A 23,640-nucleotide genomic window follows, 5' to 3' on the forward strand; every position below is an offset into this window, starting at 1 on the left:
GAGGATGGGAAACCCGCCTGTTTGGTTGCACCTGGTTTCACCGGTTTGCAGCCACACTGAAAAGTTTTCAGCCTGAAACAGCACCTTATAGCAGAGGAGTTGCTTTTCACTGCCATTGGACACAAAATGGTTGCAGGTCTTCAGAATCACATCTCCTTCAGCTCTGGTCTTCCCTGGCACCACTGGAGAGATAGACCTGCTTTAGATCTCCTGGCCTTTGGCCAAACAATCTGTGTCTGAAAGGGAAGTACTGCCAGAGCAGTTAATTTTAGCCTTAGTAATTATTCCTGGCAGCTCATGCAGCACCAATTAAACAAGGATTTAAATTCCCCAATGATTTTTGCAAAATTTTCACTTTCAATCTGTTTTAAGTCCTAAATATGCAACCTGTCTATTAGAAGATGACTGCTTCCCCAAATAGTTTAACTTCAGGTTATTTCATGAATGAAAAGAAAGGGTTTCTCTAATGTCAGAAATCATTAGTATATGTGCTTTTAGCTTATCTTTTTTATTAGCTGTACCATCCTCCTTCTTGCTTGGTTGCTTTTGTTTATCTACTCTCAAACTCTAGACACTCATTAACCCTAGATTTCTATTTGTAAGACTTAGTGTAAGAAAAAATGTGTGTGTGGGGAGGGTTGTGTGGGTTTCTTTGTTTCCTAATGAGTACAGCCAGACCACAGGCAGGTACCATTGTGTAACCACTCATTAGAATGGCACCAGGAGCAGGGTACTAATTTGAATGCCTGTAAGGTAACAGGAGCTTATGCCCAGGTGCAGGGCTGCCCTGGCTGGCCCTGAACCCTGCCAGGAGCTGTGTGGGAAGGAGTGTAGCCATGCAAACCTGCTCAGCAGCAGAGCTGTGTTGTCACCTTGTCCTGCTGTGTGCAGCATGGACCCCTGCTGTGTGCCAGCCTCCCTCCCTGGGCGAGGACAGGAGCTGTCCTCATTGTATGTCCAGGCACAAGGCTTCTTCTGGGAGTGAAAAATGGGTGAGTGGCGTTTCCATGGTGGACTTTTCTATTATAGTCCCTACTATCCATGGTGGGACATGCAAATATGCTCTGGAGACATAAAATATGTGGGGTATTTCAGACACCCAATACCTTGGCGGTTAAAGAAACTGCTACTTCCTGCACTAAGGTTTATGTTATAATTGCATTAATAGTTGTAATAGTTTGGTGGGTGTAATTGTGAATTGTATATAAACTTGTGTGTCCTGTGAATAGGTAAAGCATGTAGTGTGTGTTGAAAGACAGAAGCAGATGTTTCACATTGTTTAATAAACACATTCCCAAGCTGTCACATCTTCATCCACTACATGGACCAAAAGAGAATGAAAGTATAACATCTGCTTGTAAACATGATCAGGTGTGAGTCAGTAAAACGCAATAAGTGCAGTACGAAATGATAAATTGCATGTTTATATGCTCTTCTATCATAATAGAGTTTGGCCTTGGAAGAATTTTAGCTAAAAAATTAAACCCAGTATCTTAAAAAGGAGCAACATGCTTCCTATATTTACTGCAGGCTCCTAGGTTATTATCTGTGGAAAATATACAAATGTAACACTTATTTCCTTTGTAGTCACACCTGCAGCCCCATGTTCTTACAGTTTCTGATGGTAACTAACGTAAAGTAAGAGCTGGTACCTTCCAAGCACCTCTTCCTTTAACTTCATCAGTAGCTTAATTTAAATATCCAGAAATGCTCACAGTGACAGTAAAAGTGATTATCTCCCTAAGTTCCTATTGTTTGAAGCACTCCTTTATCAAAGCAGCTGATTCTCTGCTGATGTGCATTTTGTGTAGCTGTCTCTGCTTGTGCGGAGGCTGCATACACCTGTTCTGCTTCAGCAGCCTGTCAGGCGTCCAGCAGTACCAGAGGGATGAATCAAATATCCTGAGAATTTGTAGCTCTTGCTTTGAAATATTAACAAAATTTGGCAAGTTAGAGTGGACAAAAAGTCCCCACTTGTCTTTCCAAACAGTTCTTTAAAACTAGAAAACTAAAACGTGTGTACAACACGGTGAAAGAACGTTTAGCTGTAGTCTCATTCAGCAATCCCTAGCACTTTACCTGAAAGTTTCCTGTGAAGCTTGTTGTTATCTGCAACATTTGGTTGGAAGTTATTACTTGGGTTTGTTATTGTTGTTCCTACTGAATTAATGGGCCTTTAGAACTGGAGACAGCACCAAGAAAAGGGGAAATGATCCCCATTTCACACCCAGCATTATACTTAGCAGGTGTGAAAAAAGCCAGAAATGTACCAAATGTACCAAATGCAAACGATGAGCAAAGGTTGGAATTGGGTTGTCTCTGTCACTCACTCTTCAGGTGGATCACGTGTCAAAGATGCAGTTGGGTGGAATGCTAAAGGACAAAAGCATCCCTGTCTCCCCTGCAAATTCAGCTGAGGAAAGGTGCTGTAGCATACCAGTAAGAGCTGCCTGTGCCCCAACAGATGATGGATAAATCCTTATCTCTGAGCTCATTGCCTGGCCTTGCATTTAAATATTTTCAATTTTCATTTATTTCCTTTTTGTTAGAACAATTGTTCTAGTTTTTGACTGTCAGAGTGGCATTTTACTTGAATGGCATACCCTTGTGTGACACTTCAAAGGCTTCTTCCTTTATTGCCATTTGCTGCCGTTTCTGTGCTTTTGATTTTTGAGAAGTCCTAGGCTGGTCCTTGCTCCTTAATTTTAAGTAAGTACCTGGTTGTTGTCATCCATTGTGTTTAGAACTCAAGGTCAATGCTGCTAAAGCAAGATCTCTGATCAGTGAACACTGATTGCCTTCAAGACAGTGCTCACGTTGCTGAGGATCTCATGCTAATAGTGTTCCTAGATATGAACTGTGGTCACTGCAAGGATTCTAATAATCTTTATTTTCAACATGAATTTTGTTTCATAAGCTCTTTCCTGTGACAACCCTGTAAAGCCAAAGAAGCCTTGCTCTGAGCTCATGTGATTAAAGCCAGGATTATTGCAGAATCACACACAAAGTGCAGTGCAGAGGGACCAGGTTAGCTCCCAGTGTAATTCCAGCCTCTGCAGTTTGGTTTGGAGCAAAACGGCTTTACCTTGTACCCAGCAAGTTTTGTATTCCTGGGATGTAGGACCTGGCTGGCCATAGCCATTTCAGGACTGGTGCAAGAGTCCTCAGATTCTTTAAAATGAGAGTCTTCTGTAAACTTGCAGGAGCATTACATTAGCTGCTAGCCCTTGTTGGAAAGTTGAAGGCAAACAACCTTAAAGAAATAGCTCAGGGTTTCTGCAAGACCAATACAGCTGATTTACAGCAGCATTCTTCAGAGTCATCGGTATCAGATGTCTTTTGTTTGCCTCGCTGTGTCTTACAAGGGGCTGCAGATTGTCAGCTTTGGGATTTCTCTTGAAAGAATTTGCTGTGATCGTAGGGCATCAGGAAACCTCTCTTTTTCTGTAGAAAGATGAGGGGATTTGGCAAATACTGAATAGCATGATCAAATAATTTACAAGCGTGACTTTGAGTTTATTTCCTTTCCCTGAGCTATTTATGCAGCACACGTTTGAAGGCAAGCTGTGAGTATTATACAAAGAAATCTGCTAGCATGCAATCTCCAAGAGGAGATTTAAGATTTAATTTCAGGCAGGATCTGGATCACAGAAACTAATAGGAAGAGCTGTTTACACTACTCTGACAGCCATACTAAAAATTTCGTGTGTTTAATGCTTGCATTTCCGTACTCCATTGCTGCTCTGGTGAAGGGCATTTATTTGCATGCATGGACTGACTGAATGAAATGCCCTCTGATGTGAAATCATGTTTTATCATTAATTGCAGAAGCTAAGGTGAATGTAAGAGGGAACATGGAAGCTTTGTCTCACCCACCAGTGTTTATTGCCATATACCAAGTGATGGGTGCTGTTCTGATCTTGAGCTCTGGTGAACTGACTGTTCTCCTGTGGCACCAACGCCTCAGGACTCTGGAGTCTTGCCCCAGAGCTGAGAGGCAGCAGAGAGAGGAGAAAAGGTCTGGTTTCCATCTGCCCACCCTGTGTGAACATGAATGAATTAATTCTCTTTCTCTAGTTATAAACCTTTAATGTAGCAAGAGCATGAGCTCAGTGCAGTATCCCGGGCTACACTGCCGGGTTCCTGTAGTCCAGCCAGTAGAGAACAATTGTGCCTCTTGCCTTCTTTTCTGTTTTTGCACGGTAAATGGTGCCTTCCCTCCAGCTGCCACAGCCATCCCTTACTGGTAAGGAAAAGCAGTAATGCCCACTTTTAAAAAACGGTAACTTTGCACTGAAACACCCCTTAGTTGTGATTTCAGCATGGTAAGGAAATGCAAGCATTCCACACCACTCCATCCTCACCCATCAGCATTTTCATCCTTTCCCAGAAAACAGCTAGATTCCCTGAGATCCTGGGGGGCTGTAGCTGACAGGACTGAACCCCTAGCAGTGGGGGAGAGCCAGAGGTCGAGATTCAAATTATTACAGTGGCTCTGCTGAGCTGGCAGCTCCCTGCTGTCTGCATCATGTGGTTCTAAAGGTTTGCTTTCCCTGCCTGTGGAGACAGAGGTAACTTTTGCAAAAATCTCCAAGTACACACAGAATTTGACAATGGCTTTGAGTTCTACTAGTGCTGGGCTTGCACAAACCCAGTACTTTGTGACAAATATTGCAGCTAAATGCATTAATTAAGAGAAAGTATGGAGTGGCTGCTTCCCCTCTGCTCATGCTCTGCTTGGGCTGGCACTACTGCCCATTTGAGCTGCTGGCTTCAAATGTCCTTTCATGACCTGCCCCACCACTTTGTCTACATCAGAGTCCTTCAGCTCATGGTAAGTTAGGGCATAATCTCTTGTGCCCTTCTCTGACCACCTCCTTTTCTTCTCATTTTTATCCCTTTTTGATCTCACTTCATCCTTTTTTCTTTTTCTGTCATCCTAGGCTCCCAGATCCTCCTTCTGTTATGGAACACATGCAAGAACATAATGGCAATAGCTCATGGCAGTTGGCATCGTAAGAAGCTCTAAATATTAGGATAATATCCCTGAAATTAGAGCTGGTGTCATTATCTATTTTTTTTAGTTCAGGTGTATTTGAACACTTCCAGTGAATATATTCAAATACTTGAAAAATGGATTCTTTCTGAGAAAATTTCCCTTTGTCCTGGTGTAAACCAGCAGAAGGATACAATTCATTGAAGAGGGAGGACTCAGCACATGGCATGTCTGTTTGGCTCAAGTCAATGTCAAGGCTTCAGCTGCCTTCAGTGGAGTCAGAATTTCTCTAATGAAAGGAGGCTATACTGCTAAATCAAACTGCCTTGATTACTGTCACTGGAAGCTCTGCTTGATTCGACACAACAGAATTTGCCCTGTGGAAGAGGTTCAGGAGAGGGAGAGAGCGCAACATATAACAGTCCTGGAAAAAAAAACTGATTGTAAAAGGTGACTTGAGCTCATACACATGAGGCCTTATTAAATGGAGACCCTTCAGTCACACAGTTACAACAGCTACAGCTGGGAAAGAGCTTTTCATTAATTATTCAACAGAAGGAAGATCTATATTTTGCCTCAAACTGACACTTTTTACCATCTGCTTAAAACATAACTGTCTCCTAACAACTATTATCCACATGGGCTTTTTCTCCTTTTTCAGACTAATCATCATACTGAACTTCCAGATTGTTTAAGGTATCTGAGGTCCAAGTATGAGCATGCTGTTACAAGTAGCTGATACTTAGAATTGCTATTCATTTTCATATGTTTGGCTGGCAGCTCATTAGTATATTTGTTTTTCTCAGTTGTAAATGTGATCCAGCAGTGGCCTTGATCTTGCTAACCCTTATATCTGAGCTTAACTGCAGTCCTGTAATCCCAACAGGCTCATTTTGAAAGGACATAGTGACTCAAATTCATGCCTAGTATAGCTATTGAAATTAGCTTTTTTCACCAGGGATAAATTTATCTCAGTATCTACAAGTGCCATGGACACATACAGAGGGTTGTTAGTAGTGGGCCCTGAACATGAAATGAGCAACCAGACCTCAACTGCTTGCTTTGAAGATGTCACTTACACGAGATTTTCTGTGAGTTCCCCCCAGGTGTCCCACCCTCACTCCTAGGAAAAAACCCAAACCAAACCCCTCTAAAAAACTACATGTGCTGCCTGGGGTCTTTGAAGGGAAACTGAGATTTATGTTAAACTCAATGAGCAAAGCATCCTGCAAATGGAAAGGAAATTCAGACATTTGCTTTCATGGGTACCTGAATTCCAAACAAATATAAACAAACACCTCTTATATGCTAAGGAATATTTTAAAAGTAGTTAATGATAAACTGAGGAGAAATTTGTGGCTCTTGTATGGTGAGTGTTGCCGCAGAGGACCGTCATCCTTTTCAGTCCTGCATTTTAGAGTGCTGTTGAGAAATGTGACATCCTGTAGTTGGCTAATCCTTCATCACTGCGAATGCCATCCCACAGTGGGAAGCCAAGACAACGTTGAGGCTGTCTTCAGAATATAATCCTGCACAACTGGAGGCTGGCTTCTGCTGCACTGTGTCCCTGGCAGCAGTGCTGGCTGGCTGGGGACCTGGAGCTGATGGAGCAGGCAGTGAGAAGCCGGGGGCCTGCGAGGACACATGGGCAGGTGGCTGCGGGCTGTGCTGCACAGCTCCCACCCCAGAGTGCCACAGGACACCTTCTCCAGAAGGGGGGAAAGCCCATGCCAAACATTTCCAGTGTTGTTCTTATCGAGAGGGGGAATTTGCTTAGATCTATACAGCCCTATGTTTGCCACACTTTTGTTTTGGAAAAAATGGTGGTGGATGGATCACACTATTGGAAATATTTGTTTAATTTTTAATTGTAGAGCAAAAGGACACTGTAAGTATATCATTGTGCATGTACTTTTGTATCAATTTTGTATCCTTTAAAAATCCATTTTGCATTCTTTCCTGTTACGGTAGTGGATTTGTAAGTTCTTTCTCATCCTTGCAGACTGGGCTGGAATTCTGAGCTACGTGTTGGGACCTCATTATCAGACATTGCCATGCAAGGCAGTGCTTACTTAGGCAGCCGAACAGCAGCTGGATTGCACCTTATCAGCCGAGCTCAAACACAGCGCATTTCACCACCCGGGTGGCTGAAACGTGCTTCTTTTCAGATGCCTTTTCAGATTCATGGCAGACTCTTTGCATATGCACCACCTGCAGACAAGAGCTCCCGAGTGACTGCTGTCCATAGTTCTGCTGTCTCCAGCGGCAGGGAATGAATGTCAGAGCTGGCAGAGTTAAAGGCATCGATTATCAGCGGAGTACCAATCATTCGCCATTATTCTGGATCTCTACAAATCCTTGTATTATTGCATTTATAACACATAAATTGTTTGAGGAAAAAACCCAACCCCCTTTATTTCCATATGAGGATGATGACAAACTAGGCAGGGCAGAAAAATTTGTAGAAAACCTGCCAACCACAAAACACTCCAAGAACAGCGTTCACACAAGTTTAACCTATCTTGTGTTCACTTAGACACCCAACCGGGAGCTCCGTAAGCCCACATGAATTCTGTTCGAGGAGGTTTGGTTTAGCGTAACTGGGTGCCAGAGCAGTTAAGCTCTGGCTGAGACACCTGGGAGCCATTAGTTTCCCTGGAGACTAAAGACTGCTTTTGGGAATGGCTGATGATTTGCCTTGCATCAGTCCTCAGGTGTTCTGCATACCTCCGGGGCTTCTTTTAGTGGCCAGCCCGGAGCTCGGGCCTCTTGCCTGCTCAGCGCTGTTCCTGCTCCAGGGACTGAGCGCCAGGACAGCTTCTCTGCTGCCAGACCTTTGCCTGGTCCTCGCCCGCGCTTCATCTGCCCTTCGGTACCTCCCTGGGAGCAAGAGAAGTAAGAGCCAACAAATCAAACTCTGTAATTCCTCCTGCATTCAATCGTATATCCTATTTGTAAACCCAATGAAGGAGGCAATATAAAACAGCAATTTGAGAACTGAATTGGTAGGAACAGCTCTCCCTCAGAGCAATGGAAAGTATCTTCTCTGTGATTGCGACATCAGATTCTGCTCCAGTTCACGCTGAGAGGATTTGCCGGGGTTGAATTTGTGCTGGTCATACTTGTGTCTTTCTGTTACTGCGTGTTTTTATTCCTTTAAAAAACATAGTTTGCATCAGTTTATCTAATTTGGATCTGAAGCCTTTTGATGTTATATAAGCATTTATTGTCATTACAATTGTGCCTGGACTAGCGACATTTTCAGGCTGTTTTGTAAAGTGGCGTTTTACACAGGGTGGGGGAAGTGCTGCAGTGTGGTACACAGGTGGTTTAATTTCAGCTTTGTTTTCTTCGGTTGAACCTCGTGTGCAAGTTGCAGTGATTTAAGAAGGTCTGACTTCAGGAAACACGGATGAATAAAAATGGGAGGCAAGTTAAGTGATGTTTGGACACTGAATTTTCTCTCAGTTTTGCCTATTAGATCACTCCTTAAGCAGACACCTCTGCTGTGCCTTGTGGTTAGACCTTTGGCTTGGTGGACTGAAGTCCATATTACCTTCAAAAGCTCTTTAAGGCAAGTTGTGTTTGTGTTCACTGTGCCTTTAAGACAACCTGCATCCTAACAGAGAGTATTGCTTCTTTACTGTTGCATTCCAGAAGATCATTTTTACTTCTTCAGTGAGCTGTTCTCTGGCAATCCCTCACTTTCTTGAGGATGAGATGGTGGCTCACAGAACACAAAACAAATTTATAGATAGGCCAGAGTTAACTGTAGGCCTTTTTGCAGGCAGTCATGGACCTGCACTCCTATTCTAGTCCTGGCACAGCTTTTTAAGAAAAATGGAGAGAAGATGAAATAGTTTTACAACTTGGGTTTGCCACATGTACCACTGACCTCATATAAACCTAAGCTATAAATGCACCTTGCTACCAGAGCAACTTCTGTCTTCTCCACTGCAGCTTTATGATCTTTTAAGTTATAACGTACCTGAAAATGAACCCCTGAGAAACTTCTCAGTGTGGCTCTTTGTCTTTATTCAGATATTATGGAATCCACTTTCCACTGCAGCATGTCTTTATTCAGATATTATGGAATCCACTTTCCACTGCGGCAGGAGGAGAGGCAGTTAATGAGGGACATACTTGCCATGTGAGCTGCTTGGTACTTTCATGGCATGGGGAAGTCTGAAGTGCCTTAAATTGGCACACATCTACCATGATTTCTAATATAGCAAGAGCAGGGTAATTAATTTCTAACATTAATCTATATAGTAGATCTGAATTTCAATATTTTTGTGTCTAAATCATTATTTCACTGTGATGGTTTTATCTCAAGAGCAATATTTCTCAACCCAACCAGGACTGGGGAATTCTGATATCAACAAGATGATGTCTTAAGATAGAGGATAATTTTTGCCCATCAGCGTCTTGGTTGTCTGTAGTTGATTTAGGACACTACTGGTCATATTAACAAGGTCTCTAATTTGGATACACAGCTTTATAAGCCAGGTTACTGGCAGCAGTAGATACCACTGACTTCAACTGAAGTGGGAATACTAGTAAAATTCAAAACTTAGAATGAGGTGTGTTTGATTTTTTTTTTTTTCCAGAATAAATGTTCCTGGCACCCAGGGGAGTGGGGTCTCACATGTCTAAAACTGAGCCTGCAGATATAGAAGTATGCAACATTCAGAGGACATCTGAGAATTCTTGTCCCAAGCTTGTGATGGTCTTTTTCTGTAGGTGAAGGTTCCATGGCCCCTATTACTTTGGTTTAGCATGGTTGTCCATGATGCTGCAAATTCAATCCCAATGGCCTGAATAAAGAGCCCCTTATCTCTTAGATCTTTGCTGATTTGCGGTCTAGTGTTGGCCCAGCCTCATTAGACAAACAATAACCAGGTACACTCACTTATAAAAGGCTAAAAATAAGTAGGTAGCAGAATGTTCTGAAATATTCATGTTCTTTATTCTTGAGGTGAGACAAATATGGGTAACGTTAGAGATGAAGCTTCACTGCCTACTGAGTGTTTAGAAGTATTTTGCCTGCTGAGTTCTCTAAAAATAAATTTGAATGTTCTGTTCTTAAAAATTATTAATATTTTTGACTCCAAGCATAAAAGGAAACTTTTATTTACTGAACTTAGATTAGTATGTAAATACTGATTTAACATTGTAAATGGAAAATAGGAACAGTGTCTCAGATTCTGTGTGACTGCCCTATTTATTCTAGCAGTTAACACAGCATGAGACTAGAGGCTGTTAGTAAATTGTGCCTTTAGGATATGAAAAATTCAACTCCCTAATAGCAGTAATTTTAAAATAAATATTCTATTAGTAATAAAGTTAGAAACATTACTCCAGATATTCTTTCACTGTTTGAGTAGGTATTTCATGAATGGGACTTTTTAGTTTTTTCAAACTCTTGGTAGATAGAGACTCTTTATTTTAATGTGGATTTTTTTCTTGGTTTTCCATATATTCAGACCTCATCCAGTGCACAGTGTTTCCTGTAAGTGTCACACTTTCAGCAATTGATCTCTTTTTTCATGTAGGAAAACCTTTCTGGATACTGAATAGACTATAAAAAACCATAAAAGCCCCCCATTATTCCTTGCTTTAGGGCTTACTTGTGCCAGTTTCCAGCTTTTCATATCTTGGTTATATGCACTTGAACACCCTGACTTCTGATAAAAATATCACTTGTCAGCTGAGACCACAAAATTATTTTTGTCAGCATCTCTTTTCCTTCTGTCTAGAGCGAAGAGGGGAGTTTTTTCTATCCTGTAATCTGATTTGGGTTTGCCTTGAAATCATCATCAGACTGTTGAAAACAACCTGTGGAAGATGAGAAATGGAGATAAACTGGGGAAAAAGGGGTAAAAACCAGGAGCAAAGTTACTGTTTTATTTACTATATCAAATTGTTTGGATTCTTATGAAGTCTTTTTGATATTTTGGTTAAAATACATTAAGTAGTACAGGACAATTTCCTCACTTTTGCCTGCCCATAAATGTTTTCCTTATCATAAATGCTATGGCTTCCCACTGGCAGGAGGTGAGTGGCTGCCTGAGTCTGGCTTCTCTATTTTTCAGCATAAACAGGTGGCACATCAACAGCTTTCTCCTTTTGTGTGAATGGTTTTTAGAAAGCTGAAACTTGGCCTTCTGGAAATCAAATATCCTATTTTAGGAATTCAGCACAGGATTCTGGACAGTAAAATGGGACAAATTTCTGTTAACTTCAATAAAAAGGAGGTTTTTGTCAGGAGAGGTGAGCTAATGCCTTCAACTCTTAAGGTGATTATTTGGTAGTTAGTTGTTAGAGGTAAGCAGGCTCTTTGACAGCTTTAATGTCTTATCGTCACATTGACTAATCTGGGTGGATCTTCCCTTGCAGCATCACTGATTTCTTAGATGCGTTTTGTGTATTCAGGCAATTTTTTTCTGAAAACAGTATCTTGGTGTTTGTTTGGTGTATTGGCATTTAGAAATTCTTTCAGTTTATAAATACCTATATATCGATACATCAAATTATTTCTCTGCATCTTCCAGGTTTTTAATGAAAACTAAATTCAGTTCTGAGCTCCATACATCCCCCTACTTTATTATTTCCTTAATATGATTTTTATTTTCAATGCTTCATTTAGATCTCAGGTCAATTGTCTATAACTTCTTCCATGCTTACTTGAAACAGTTATTTCAAGTAAAACATAATGCTTTGCTGAAATTCAGGTTGTATCGTAGTGTAAGACAATAACACAAACAAATGATTAATAAGAATCAAGTAGTGCTGCTTTTTCACTTTCTGCTGAAAAGTTCCCAAAGTAATTCTGAAACAGGAGCCTGTAGTTATAGGATACAGCCAGATGCATCTGGAAAACCTTCATCCATGCTGATACTCATGTGCAGCAGTCAGAAATTGCTGAAGAATTCTGGTCAGCCATCTTATCCTCATTTACTTGTAGTGGAAGATAAGCAGGTTTATGAAATCCTGGACTACAGCCACCTGCCTGTTATTCCCATCCAGCCAAAAGGAAAGAGGCTCAAGGGAGGTTCTGGCCAGGAGCAGTGGTAGTTCGATGTGTATCCAAATGTGAGAAAGATGCAAATGGCCAAGACATGAGACTACATGTTTTCATTTGCAGATGACATGAAATTCAGTTATTTTACTGGTATAATTGAGTGGATCTAACTGGGATGTGAGCCTGGAGCATGGCTGGCTCAGCCAAGGCTTTAGTGGGCCTTTGGTACCCACAAATGAGGGCAGTTCTTTGCTTGTGCTTGCACCTCTTTCTGCCTCTAGCATTTAAAAATGCACTCAAGAGCAATCATCAAAAGGCAGGAAAGCTTTAAGCACCAGAACTGAAGAATCCATTGATAAAGTGAATAAGTAGGAAAATGAAGTGAAGAGCTTCTCTTTGGGAAGAGATCTACCATTTTGTTATTCTTGTTTGGTACCTCGCACAAAGTGGGTTTGTGCCTGGAGCTCATGGGCACTATTTTGTCTGCAAGAGTAACTGAAGGAGAGGGAATTTGCGTACATGTGTTGATTTATTATTTTTTCTATTTTATTTATTAATTTCCCCGAAGCTGAGAAACACAAGTAGTTTAAATGCAGCAGTTGTGGTGACACCAGGAAGTAATTATTTCAGGAAGCTTGCAAATGTGCCCCTTATTAAACAAGTGGAGGTAGGTTGGGTTGGTTCGTTCGTTTAAGTAAAGCAACAAGAAAAGAATTGGAAAGGTGCTGCCTTCATAGGATGCAGTACAGGATACAAGTAAAGAAAAAGATTATGATTATGTCCCCAGTAAGGAGACAGTTGTCTCCTGGAAGGAGAGAAAAACTATGCAAAACCTTGGGGTTTTGTGGGCATTTCGGGGAACAATTCTCCATCAGACTTGCTGTTCTTTTAAGATAAATTTCTTTATAGAAAATCTAAAGAAGAAACTGCATCAGCAAATGGCTTATTGATGTGTTAAAAAAAAAAAAGTATGATGTACATAGAACGCTGTGAAAATCTAAGCTGAGATCTGTCTGCCAGATTGGTCCTGGTGAAACTGCAGAAGATGGACTGAGGTGACTGTAAATCAGCCCCTCTTTCAATCCAGGTACATCTATGGAGTATGGGGAGAAGAAGAGGATGGAATAAAGGACAAACTTCCCGTATATCTTCAGCAACTGGTTAATTTAAAGGGCTTCATATTTGAGGTATAGATTTTTCTTTTTTCTCTTTTTTAATCTATTAATTGCAAAAAAAAAAAAGTCCATGTAAAAGTAGCTTTTGAACAAATTTTAGGATTGAAATAGAAGTTGAACCCCTTCCAATAAATGACCAAGGACAATGTAGGAGTACTCTGAGTTAAGAGTACTCTGAGAAGAGGAAAGTGAATGTGCAATATTTCTGGCTTCTGCTCTAGCAAGACTACTGTTGCTGTAGCAAGACTGTGCTGACCATGAATTTTGGCTTTGAATCCATTTGTCTTCTCTCAAGCATGTAACTCTTTTAGAGAACTATTTTTCTGGAATTTGTATGGTTATATGGATTCTTCTCCTTCAGGAGGAAGGTCACTAGTGGATTACGTGAGATACAGTAGAGAAACCAGCGTGTTTGCAATGAAATTTGGTTCTAATATTGCACTATAACATCCACTGATTTAGGAAAAAATTAAAACTGCAGTGTGTGTTTTTCAGATATTTAGAACTTCAACCATCACCTTTAAAGTATATGTATTGCTTGGATGTAAATTTTGCATTAAGGAGTGTTGGATTGCTCCTAATAACCATGTAAAAAAGATTAGATCGATTTGAGCAACCAGCCTGAAGTGTTATTCTTGCTGTTTATGAATCAGAACAGCACTCATTTTTCTGCATCTCTGCAAAGGCATCCCAACTGTTTATGTTGCTTTGAGGGTGCTCTACCACCAATCCTGGCTGGAGGCAGCTGAAGTGGGGATGTGGATAATGAAGATGGTTTCCTGTTTCTTTTATCTATTTTGCTTTTCTGCTTTCTGCATTTGCTTCAGTGTTATGCTTGTTGTCAGCCCAAGAGTGGATAGCTTGTGGGCACAACTGAATTATTACTCACTTATCAGTTCATACATGTCACAGATAAAAATATATTTCTATGAGAAAGTGTTTATTGTAGTCTTGATGAAACTGCATTATGTTTATTTTGATGGATGACGGTATCCAAATGATCACAGTACAAACTGTTAGTTTCAGTCCCTTTTGATTTAAATTAGGAATGAAATTCTTTCTAATTCTGCCTGGTTGCAAGCAGTCTGGTACTTTGATAGCATGTTTGTGTTGCAACCTGCCCTCTCCTCCAGCTGCTCAGGCATAAAACAACCAAATGTTGGTCTGAGGAGGCAGAGGTACCTGTTACTGGTGATCCAGTGTTTGGGCTGAGGTTGTTAAACAGCAAATTCACATTTCCTGAGAAAAGGCAGCTGCATGGCTGTGATTGCCCAGGTGGCCACAGGGCAAGAGGGACCTGCTGGGAAGGTAGACACTAGTGAGGCAACTCAACCTGATGTCACACTCTCCCATTTAAGATTATTTTAAAGATTTAAAGCTCAGCTGCACGGTCACCAGTCCTTTGGAATGAGGATTTTTTTTTTTTTTTTGATTAATGCAGAACTGCTTGCTGCTAACTGGAGTTTGTGTTCTGTTAGAATGTCTTTGAGATGTCAGGGAGGCTTTGTGAGCTCCTTTTGCACCAGTCAGACCTGGGAGCCTCTTTGGTTTGCCAGCCCATATAAGGCATGCAGAGGACTGAAAACTAAGCCAGGTGTTTGTAACTTTGTGCATCTTTGAGTGGAAACAAATGCCCTTGAGCAGCACTTGGGCCTTCTAACGAGGTAACTCACACCTGTCTCATGCCATCGCCTGCTGGGCAGTGGCACAGGTGTTACAGGTTATGGAGCTGGATCCTACATTTTGGGCCATGATTCTCTTTGTCTTTTTGGATGCACGCAATGCAAAATGGTGAGCTGTCCTGTGGCATGTTCTGCAGCCAGTGGCTGCTCCGGAAAATGCCTGGAACAGCAGACTTACTGCCTGTTTAAAGAAAGGGGAAAAAAAGTCAATTAGCATATTGACCTTACTGAAACATGCAAATCACTTGCTTGGCCACAATTTCTGAAATGAATTCCCCTAATGTCTGTATTCATTCTTTCAAAAATTATTAAAAGGGTTTGTGGGATTATTCTGAGCTCAGATAGAAGTAAGCATCAGGGTTTTAACTGAGGAGGTGTGGAAAGCAGCAATAGTTGTAGGCTATCTTGAATAACCATGTTAGTGTTTTGCTCTTGCAAGGCTTTCTCATCCTGGACTGTGTTTTCTGTCTTTCTTTTCCCCCCTCACATAAATGTTAATAGTACTTTTAAAGGGTTCTCTGTTAAAACAAACAAACATGTTTTAATAGAGAAAAAAATGCGTTTGTTTCCTTTTAAGTGATTTTTTTGAGAAATTTCCAGCACTGCTTCAAAAATCAAAAAGAAATAATAGGTTTTGAGTTTTAGAGGATATTGTGAACTCTCGTGTTTGTGTTGTCTGGTTTTGGAATTTGCCACACTCGGTAACATGAAATCACTTCTATTTTTAAAAATTGTAAGTTTTCTGAATGCTTGTTGGAAGTTCTAACATATTTTTAAACATTATTTGAAGTGCAAATAAAATTGAAGTCGTTGCAAAGTACTTTAGGGGAGAACAGATGGGAAAACAATGCTATACCATGATGTATGTGTTCTCAGTCGTTTCTAGAAGTCGCTGAGGGTATTCTGCTTGAACCACATCTGAGCGCTCTGCTGTTCGCTTAGAGAAAGGACAAAGGACTGACAATAAGAACATGCCATTTCGCTGCCATCTACACCTGCCTGTCAGAGCTGCGCCTTGTGTGAGGCAGGTGCCGTGTTTACGCCATCGTCGGGGGAGCAGACGAGACGAGCCCCTTCGCGGCTGGCCTTGGAGCAGCCCGGCGCGGGGTGACGGCGGCTGCCGGCGCTCCGAGCCCACCGTCCCGGCGGGGCCGCCGCCCACGGGCAGGTGCGGGCGCGCCGGGCTGGGCGGGCGCGGGGCGCGGCCAGGGGCGGTGGGAGCCGCCGGAGCCGCCTCCCGGGGCGGGCGCGGACGCGGGGCGGGACGGGCCGGCGGCGGTAGCGGCGGCGGCGGCGGCGGGAGGGCGCAGCAGGGGCCGCCGCGGCCGCAGCATCGCGGCGCGGTGGCGGGGATGGAGCCCTGGAAGCAGTGCGGGCAGTGGCTGATCAGCTGCAAGGTGCTGCCGCCCAACCACCGGGTGACCTGGGACACGGCCCAGGTCTTCGACCTGGCGCAGACGCTGCGCGACGGCGTCCTGCTCTGCCAGCTGCTCAACAACCTCCGCAGCCACTCCATCAACCTCAAGGAGATCAACCTGCGCCCTCAGATGTCCCAGGTGAGACCTCTCCCCCAGCCCGTGGCCCCTGTCCCTGCCCGTGTCCGCGACCTTCGCGCCGTGCGCGGTCTCCGCGTGCTTTGCCCTGGGACTCGGGCGGCGCGGAGCGGGACCCGCGGGCTGCGGGAGCGGGATGCGCCCCGAGCCATCGCTCCGCAGCCCGGAGCCTCCGCGCCTGCAGGGCCGTGGGCGTCAGTCCAGCCCGGGGCAGTCCTCGAAGCCGGGCACCGTCCCTGCGCGGGGCAGCCGTCCGGCCCGGGCTCTCCGCGTCCCGTCCCGGGTGCTGGGACAGGGCACAGCGGCAGCGCCGGGCCGGCGGCTCCCGAAACCTCCGTGAGAACTCGTCACCCACAACGGAGGGCTTCGGGCGGGAGTCCCCCGGGCCCGTCCTGGGGTGGCCGTGCTAAGGAGAAGTTCTCGCAGTAGTCCCAGGGGCAGCAATTTAACATCTGTGTGCGTTACTGTTTAATGTGAGCGGGTTACAAATGAAACGACCTCTTGCTTCCAGTTTTTCTGGCCGTAGGTTGGGGAGGGAGGGAGGGCGGCGGAGGGGCGCGGGCCCGGGCCGGCGTGGCCGGGGAGCTGAGCCCGCCCGGAGCGGAGGCTGAAGGAGCCCTGGTAGCGCCAGTCAGCTGCTCTTCCCTGCTTTTTGTGGCTTACGGAGTTGAATGGAGAAGACTGATTAATAATGGGAAATCGTGATCTTGATAGCTGGTTGCCTGTGTAGTAATTTTTTTTTTTTTTTTTTAATTTAGGCCCTTTATTTTTGGCTTCTTAAGTTGATATTAGGAATCATTATTTAATGCCTAAATGTGATTCCTAATTTAGCCCTGTTTTAAATGCGGTTTTTAGTTTGGACTGATGTTTTGTTACTGTGACTCATAAAGTTGGTTTCAGATATCGAGATAAGATTATATTAATAATTCAAGACCAGACTATATATATTTGACTTCCTGTCACTGCTTCGTGCACACCTATGCCTCGGCAGAGAGGGTGGCAGCCAAGCAGATGTTGTTTGGAAGAAAACTAACTTCTGAGCCTGTCGTGTGTTTTAAAACATTGAGAAACAGATACACTGTAACGTTTCAGTGTTGTGATTATCTTTTTGATGTATAGTAATACAAATTGCCATTCACATTTAGGATGCTGGCAAAAAGCAGTAGAGTGAATTATACTACTTTGTCCATGTCTCTGTCGATGTTTGCTTACAAACAGTGTTATTTTACTTCTTGTTAATTCTTTCCTTTAGCAGCCATGCCTTCCTACCAAGGTGGTGTTTTCTAGAAGCTCAGAGTGGCAAAAGGAAAAACGTAGTTCAGCTAGTCAGAGTCAAAGCTCTGAGATTCTTGCACTAGATGTGAAAGGTACAAAGGCTGTCTCCGTGTACTTGGGAGCTCAAGTGCCTGCTTGAATGGCATATGCAGAGGCAATGCTTCATCTGAGTGATGGAGCACAAAGGGTGGGCTTCCCTGAGTGGTAGAAACCCAGTTCAGTTTTTTCTCTGCACCATTACAACTTGTGACTTTCAGCACTTGCTAAACCAGAGCCTTGGTTTATGTTTGGTTTTTGTTTTAACGATCTAGGAATGTGTTGTCATGATACTAACATGTTTTTGAGATGGCTAACTCATTGCATCAACTTGAATTCTAGATTAATGCTGATTATCTGGACCACTATTACTTAATTTTATTTTTGATGAATTAAAACCATGGTGGTTTCCTTCTGTCTACTAAATCTAAGTTATCAAGATGCTCTGTTGTCCTCTTTGCTAGAGCAGTTTTGGGAATCAAGATTAATGTTTATTTCTCTAAGTATGTTTGAACTATGGATTATAACTGTAGATCTTGGATTATTTACCACAGTTGTCTCTTTGTCTGCTATGTGCCTGAGATACCTGCACTCCATAGTGCTGCAGATTGCTCTCTCCAGTGTTGCATTTCTCTACCCTACACCGATTTTACCCTTTAAACAAACGGAACTGTTGGTGGATCAGAATCTATAACGGGTAACTCTACATAGTGTTGAATTTACTGGAAATGTTACCTTTGTGTTCTGTGAGTTCAAGATTCAGCGATCATCTGTGTGGGCTTTTTGAAAAGTGGACACCCTTTCTGCTGGAAATGAGCATTCAAGTGTCAATTTCAAAAATTGTTGAAATTTTGCCAGTTGCTTGTAATTTGTGGCTGAGACTGTAAGAGCTTGTAGTAATAACTTCTGGAGAAGTATCAATGTCTTGAAGATTATCCAGTTAGTGATATCTGTTTGGAGTTGTGCCCTAAACTGTGAGTTTTGTCAGAATAGTATTTGTCAGTAGACTGATAACTGCATCATAGTAGATTTGCATCATAAAACTGCTGTATCATAGGATCTTGGGGTCTTGTAGAAACACTAACTAGCTCACCTTTCCTTGTGGGGTAATGAGCTATGGGCATTGGAGGCAGAGCAGGGGTGGCATTAGGATGGATATTGTCTTGGCCACTGAATGCAGTCTGTCTAAAACTGCTGCTCTGCCTGTGCTCCTTAGCTGAGTTGTTTGAACTTCATATGGCCCTTATCCCTCATCTTCTAAAACTGAGCTGCAGCTCCTGTACTCCCTGATCTGATGTTTTCTTCCACTAAGTCTTAGAATGGGCCAGGGGAGTCTTACTTCACAGTTTTTAATCAATGCTGAGACTGAGAAGGGTGGATGAAGGCTTAATGAATGGGTCTCATTGAGGGCAGACTGTTTGATTTTGGCCTTGTCTCTTACTGTAGTTGATGTTTGTCAGGCCTTTGTCTATGAACCAAGTTTTCATGTCTTGGGGGCTACTTACAAATGCAGCAGCTCCTAAGAACAGGAAGGTGAGAGGTGGTGCCTGAGGCAGACCTGGGAGTAGGTGTCAGTCGGCTGACATAGGTATCAAGATTTTTCCATTTTGTTACATATTTATTTTTTCAGAATAAATGGGACAGATCACACCTCAGTGATGCTAGTCAGCTGTGCCTTGTAGTCCTTGTAAGCCACATCAAAAATGCAGGGGGATTGTGACTGATGCTTCAATGCCAGATGCTCTTTGTTGGTGGAGCCTAATTCAAACAGGAGCACTGCTGCTTTGCAGGGGCAGGAGTAGAAACTGAGATTGATGATGCTCAGCATTGCAACACAAAGGTGCTTGACCAAATGGCATGGGGGGTGTTTTATGGCCTGGCTAGGATGGGGAACCACATGACTTTGTCCCATCACTAGCCGTGCACCTTGTGTCACTGCTGTTCTTGTGGGTGGGCTGTTTTATGTGTCTGAGATCTGTGGATTCTGCCCCTTCACCTGTTTGGAAATAATGCCTGTGCAAGAGAAATGTCCCAGTGGCTTTAGGGTGTAAAACATTGGGGTTTGAACTGTTTGAATGCTGGCTGTTTTCATTTGCATTACTGTATGCTTATGAAAACACGTATATTTGGTTAGTGGAAATTGTCCTTTGAAGAACAGGAGCTGATTCAGTCAGTTACACTTTCCAGAAAGTGAGCCTCGGATGTTAGAAGTGTAAACCTTGCATATATAAAAGCTAAGCAGCATTGAGCCTTTCGCTTCTGAATTGCCTGCTCAGTGATCCTGTCTGACAAGCTGGTATGTCTTGGTGTGAGGTCCCCTGTGAAAAATTACACATGGGCTTTGTATGAGGTTGGAAATTCAGGTTCAGGGACATGGATGTCCAGGTTGGTTTTTTTTTTCCCCCACTTTGAGCAGAACAGGAAAATGTTGGCTCTATTAAGAGCTTTTGTGTGAAGGCTCAAACTCACTTTGCTGTTTAAACTCCCACGAGCTAACAACTTGAGCTACTTCAACCTCATGGTGTGTGTGCCATTAGAAAAGGAAATGTAAGATAGATCAAGTAATGCCTTTTGGCCTGTAACTGTAGGGGGGCCTGCCTGGTTCAGTTAGTGTTGTGAACGTGGTCTTACTGCAGGCACCAAACTCTTAAACTCTGTAGCTACTGGGAATGGAGCTAGAAGAGGGAATGTGTTAAATGAATAAGGGAGGTGTGCTGGTGTGTTGCAGTGCTCCCCTGAAGTGGAGCATCAGTCCCAGGTGACAGAGAGACAGAGGATGGAGCACTGAAGCTCAGCATCTGTGTCTTCAGAGCTGTTCACTGTAGTCATTCACTTGCCTCAGATGCTGCCTCTTGGTTAATGTTGGCTGGTGAAAGTCATAAAAATAGAAGTTGTCCATAACAGAAAGTACTAATCCTAATGTTTAATCATCATCAGGCAAGAACTTAGGTAATTTATCACCAGAAATGTAAAACCTAAACCAGTGGATTATGATGGATTTGCAGAAGATGTCATCTGTTTAATGCTTATCTTTTATCTTTAATACTTTGCAAGCTAGTTTTGAAATGGTTTTTGCAAGGCATTTAGTTAACTTGTGAGAGATTGCTAAACAGGAAAACAGCACTTAATGCAATACTGGCATGGGAGTTTACCTAAAGGGGATGTTGACATAGATTAAATATTAAAAATAACTATTTCCTATTATTCTAATAAAAATAAACAAAATATCCCTCACTTAGTATTAGAAGTTCAAATACTGTCTAATTTTAGGGAGTTATTTTTTTTGGTGTGACCATATTGTCCAAAGGAAGTTGGTAATCTCTGTCATCCATGTCATATTTTGGTGTGATGACAGAGCTTTTGTGCAGGAGTTTATTTTTCTTGGTTCCGGTGGTATCAGGTAGTCTCAGGATGTGGGTGTGCTGAATGAGACAAACCTCCCTGTTTCCTCCGATCCTGCCTTTGGCTTGGAGCCTCCCCATTCTCCCCAGCTGACCACCCTGATCTCCTACCCCTCTGTAAGCTCCCTGCAGGTGGTTATGCTGTGTTTTCTTGTTATGTTAGGTGCTAGGAAGTACTACAAAGATACATTTAGATTAATACAGTTTTTCTGAAACTGTGAAACTTCCTGGGCTTAAAGGAGAGTTTAGGAACTAATTCAGTTTTTGTCAGTGTAGAAATATGAGATGTATTTAACCGCCCCATATTCTTGAATTCTTTGAATCTTACAGTGTATTCACATACATTCGAAAGAATTCAGTTATTAAAACAAACAAACAAAAAACCCCAAAACTTTTGAAGTGTTTTCAGTCTCTTTGCTTACCTGCTGGTACTTTGGTCCGCTTAACATCTTCACCACGTTTAACTTCATTTCCATGATTCGTTTAAATGAAAACTATATTTGCCTAAGATACAATATCCAGAAAAGATATATCTATCCATGTGAGTGCTGTGTGTACATATGTTTATCTTTTATGTGTTGGACTTGATAAAATATTTTGAACAAATATTCGTTCAAAGCAAAACCTTAATATGACCTCTGTTTTGTTCTAAGAAAAAAAGACTGATGAAAAAGGAGTGACCTGGTTTTTCTAGGTAATTCTTCCTACCTTAGGAAGGTGATGAAAATAGCTCTTGAAAACTGATGTAATGATTTTAATTGATTCACATTGATTCTTTTTTGTCGGGGGAAGGGAAAACTGTAGTTGTACTCTATGGTAAAGCTTATTTTACATGTTATGTTTATTGTACAGTTATTAAATGCAGCAAATGCATCTTGCCAAGAGGTGTCTCAAATGTTCCCTTCTGCACAAAATTTTGGTGTGCTGGCAGCTATGTAATGCATTAATAGAAAAAATATTTCTGCTGGTTTCTCACAGAGGCTGTAGTGTCTGCCAGCAGTGGATGATATAAATTAATGTCTGTGTTTGGCATGCTGCTGCGTCATGTGGGAAAAGCTGTTTTTTTCTGAGCCTTGTCTGACAAAGGTGGGAGACCTGTGATAGTGGCAAGTTGAAGGATCGCTTATGAAAAGAAACATAATCAAAAGAGTTAAAGAAGAGAGATATGTATAGTAGGAGGATATAATCAAGGGAAACACTGTTAACTAGAGAGAATGGTCATAAGTTAGGAAGCTGGTTTCACAAGGGTATCAGCAAGCAAGATTCTTAAGAATTTTGATATTTATTGCAAGATAAGTACAGAAAATCAATCTTATGCTGTGTTATTCTTTAATGATAATGGCTGGTGGCTTTATCATTGCTGGCATGCCAGTCTGTTGTAACGTGCTGCCTTAGGCATGTGAGGTCCAGGGGGTTATTTGCCAGGCTGCAGCACTGCACATCAGGCTGGGTTAGCAAAAAACAGCACTACAGTTGGTGCACTGGGGAGATAGAGGGGCTTGGGTTTCTCACATGCATCTCCTTCCGCTCTCCTTTGAAGGTCAAAAGAGTTGATGAAGTCATAGTTGTAAAGAAGGAAATACAGAGGGTAAGGAAAGAAAGGGCTGAGAGGGAGGCAAGGCAGCTGCCAGGGGTGAGGAGCAGACCCTGCAGGGAGTGTGGTGGTGCAGGGACCTGGCATAACTGAGCCTGGCTTTCACAGGTGTGGGTTTTGGGGTGCAGGGTTAACTGGGAGCAGCAGCTGGCAGGCTGGTGAGAGGCACGGGCACAAAGGGCTTCCAGAGCAGTTTGATATTGGTGAAATAGAGGAGAACCTTCTGCTGAGGTGGTGTTGCCTCCTTGACCAGCAGCTGACCCAGAGGAGCATAGGACAAGTGTGTGTGGCTGCAAAGGAAAGCCACTGGGGTGTGCTCCCCTCTGTGTGCTGCCACATGCTGGGGGAGAGGGCAGCAAGAGCCCAGAGCCCAGTGTGTCACTGCCTGCAGCAGGCGGGGGGGTCCTGGCTCATGCCCTGATTGTGTGGGTATCCGAGTACAGAGGAATATGTGTTGTTTTATTAGATCACTGACAGTTTTATCTTATTTAAGTTTTGCTTTATATAGAGGTATCAGTTTTTGGACTTGTTCCCCCAATACTAACATTGTACCTCTAGTTCGTTAAAGACCAAGCAGAAAAAATCCCCCATCAAAAACCTTTGATTTTTTCCTTCTCCTTTCTGTTGTTGTGAAACAACATTGCAGTGCTTCCATCACATTCCATAATACTTCCTGGCAATGTTTAGTGCTACCTTACATTGTATTATTTCAGTATTTCAAAAATTCAATTTCACAGAGAAGTATGAATTGATGTGCCGTTTATCAAATAGCTGTTCATTTCTTCCCCTGCACTTTTTAGTGTACTTGGCATCATCTGGAGCTACCTTTTCTTTCCTCTTATTTTGCTTTGACAAGTAATGTTTAAGACTTGAGGCATTGTGAAATACCAGCTGTTTGCTAAGA

The 23,640-nt window shown here is 42.6% G+C and overlaps 1 protein-coding gene and 1 long non-coding RNA gene across 4 annotated transcripts in view; both read left to right on the forward strand.

Annotated features, from left to right (window-relative positions):
• Nucleotides 1-7,740: 7,740 nt before the first annotated feature.
• Nucleotides 7,741-16,042, forward strand: LOC136294527 (uncharacterized). Its single transcript, XR_010722437.1, has 3 exons — nt 7,741-7,891; nt 13,108-13,207; nt 15,754-16,042. It is a non-coding gene; the product is annotated as an uncharacterized lncRNA (long non-coding RNA).
• A 168-nt stretch (nt 16,043-16,210) lies between these two features.
• Nucleotides 16,211-23,640, forward strand: part of VAV3 (vav guanine nucleotide exchange factor 3) — a 149,073-nt gene continuing 141,643 nt past the window's right edge. For all 3 annotated transcript variants that reach the window (XM_066192329.1, XM_066192331.1, XM_066192332.1), the window contains exon 1: nt 16,211-16,433. In XM_066192329.1, coding sequence (XP_066048426.1) covers nt 16,230-16,433 — 204 coding nt within the window. In that variant the 5' untranslated portion in view covers nt 16,211-16,229. The remainder of the gene's footprint in view (nt 16,434-23,640) is intronic.

This window comes from Chamaea fasciata, unplaced genomic scaffold (genome assembly GCF_029207755.1).
Source record: "Chamaea fasciata isolate MVZ Bird 193981 ecotype frontalis unplaced genomic scaffold, bChaFas1.0.hap1 SCAF_10, whole genome shotgun sequence".
In the NCBI taxonomy this organism is placed as follows: domain Eukaryota; kingdom Metazoa; phylum Chordata; class Aves; order Passeriformes; family Sylviidae; genus Chamaea; species Chamaea fasciata.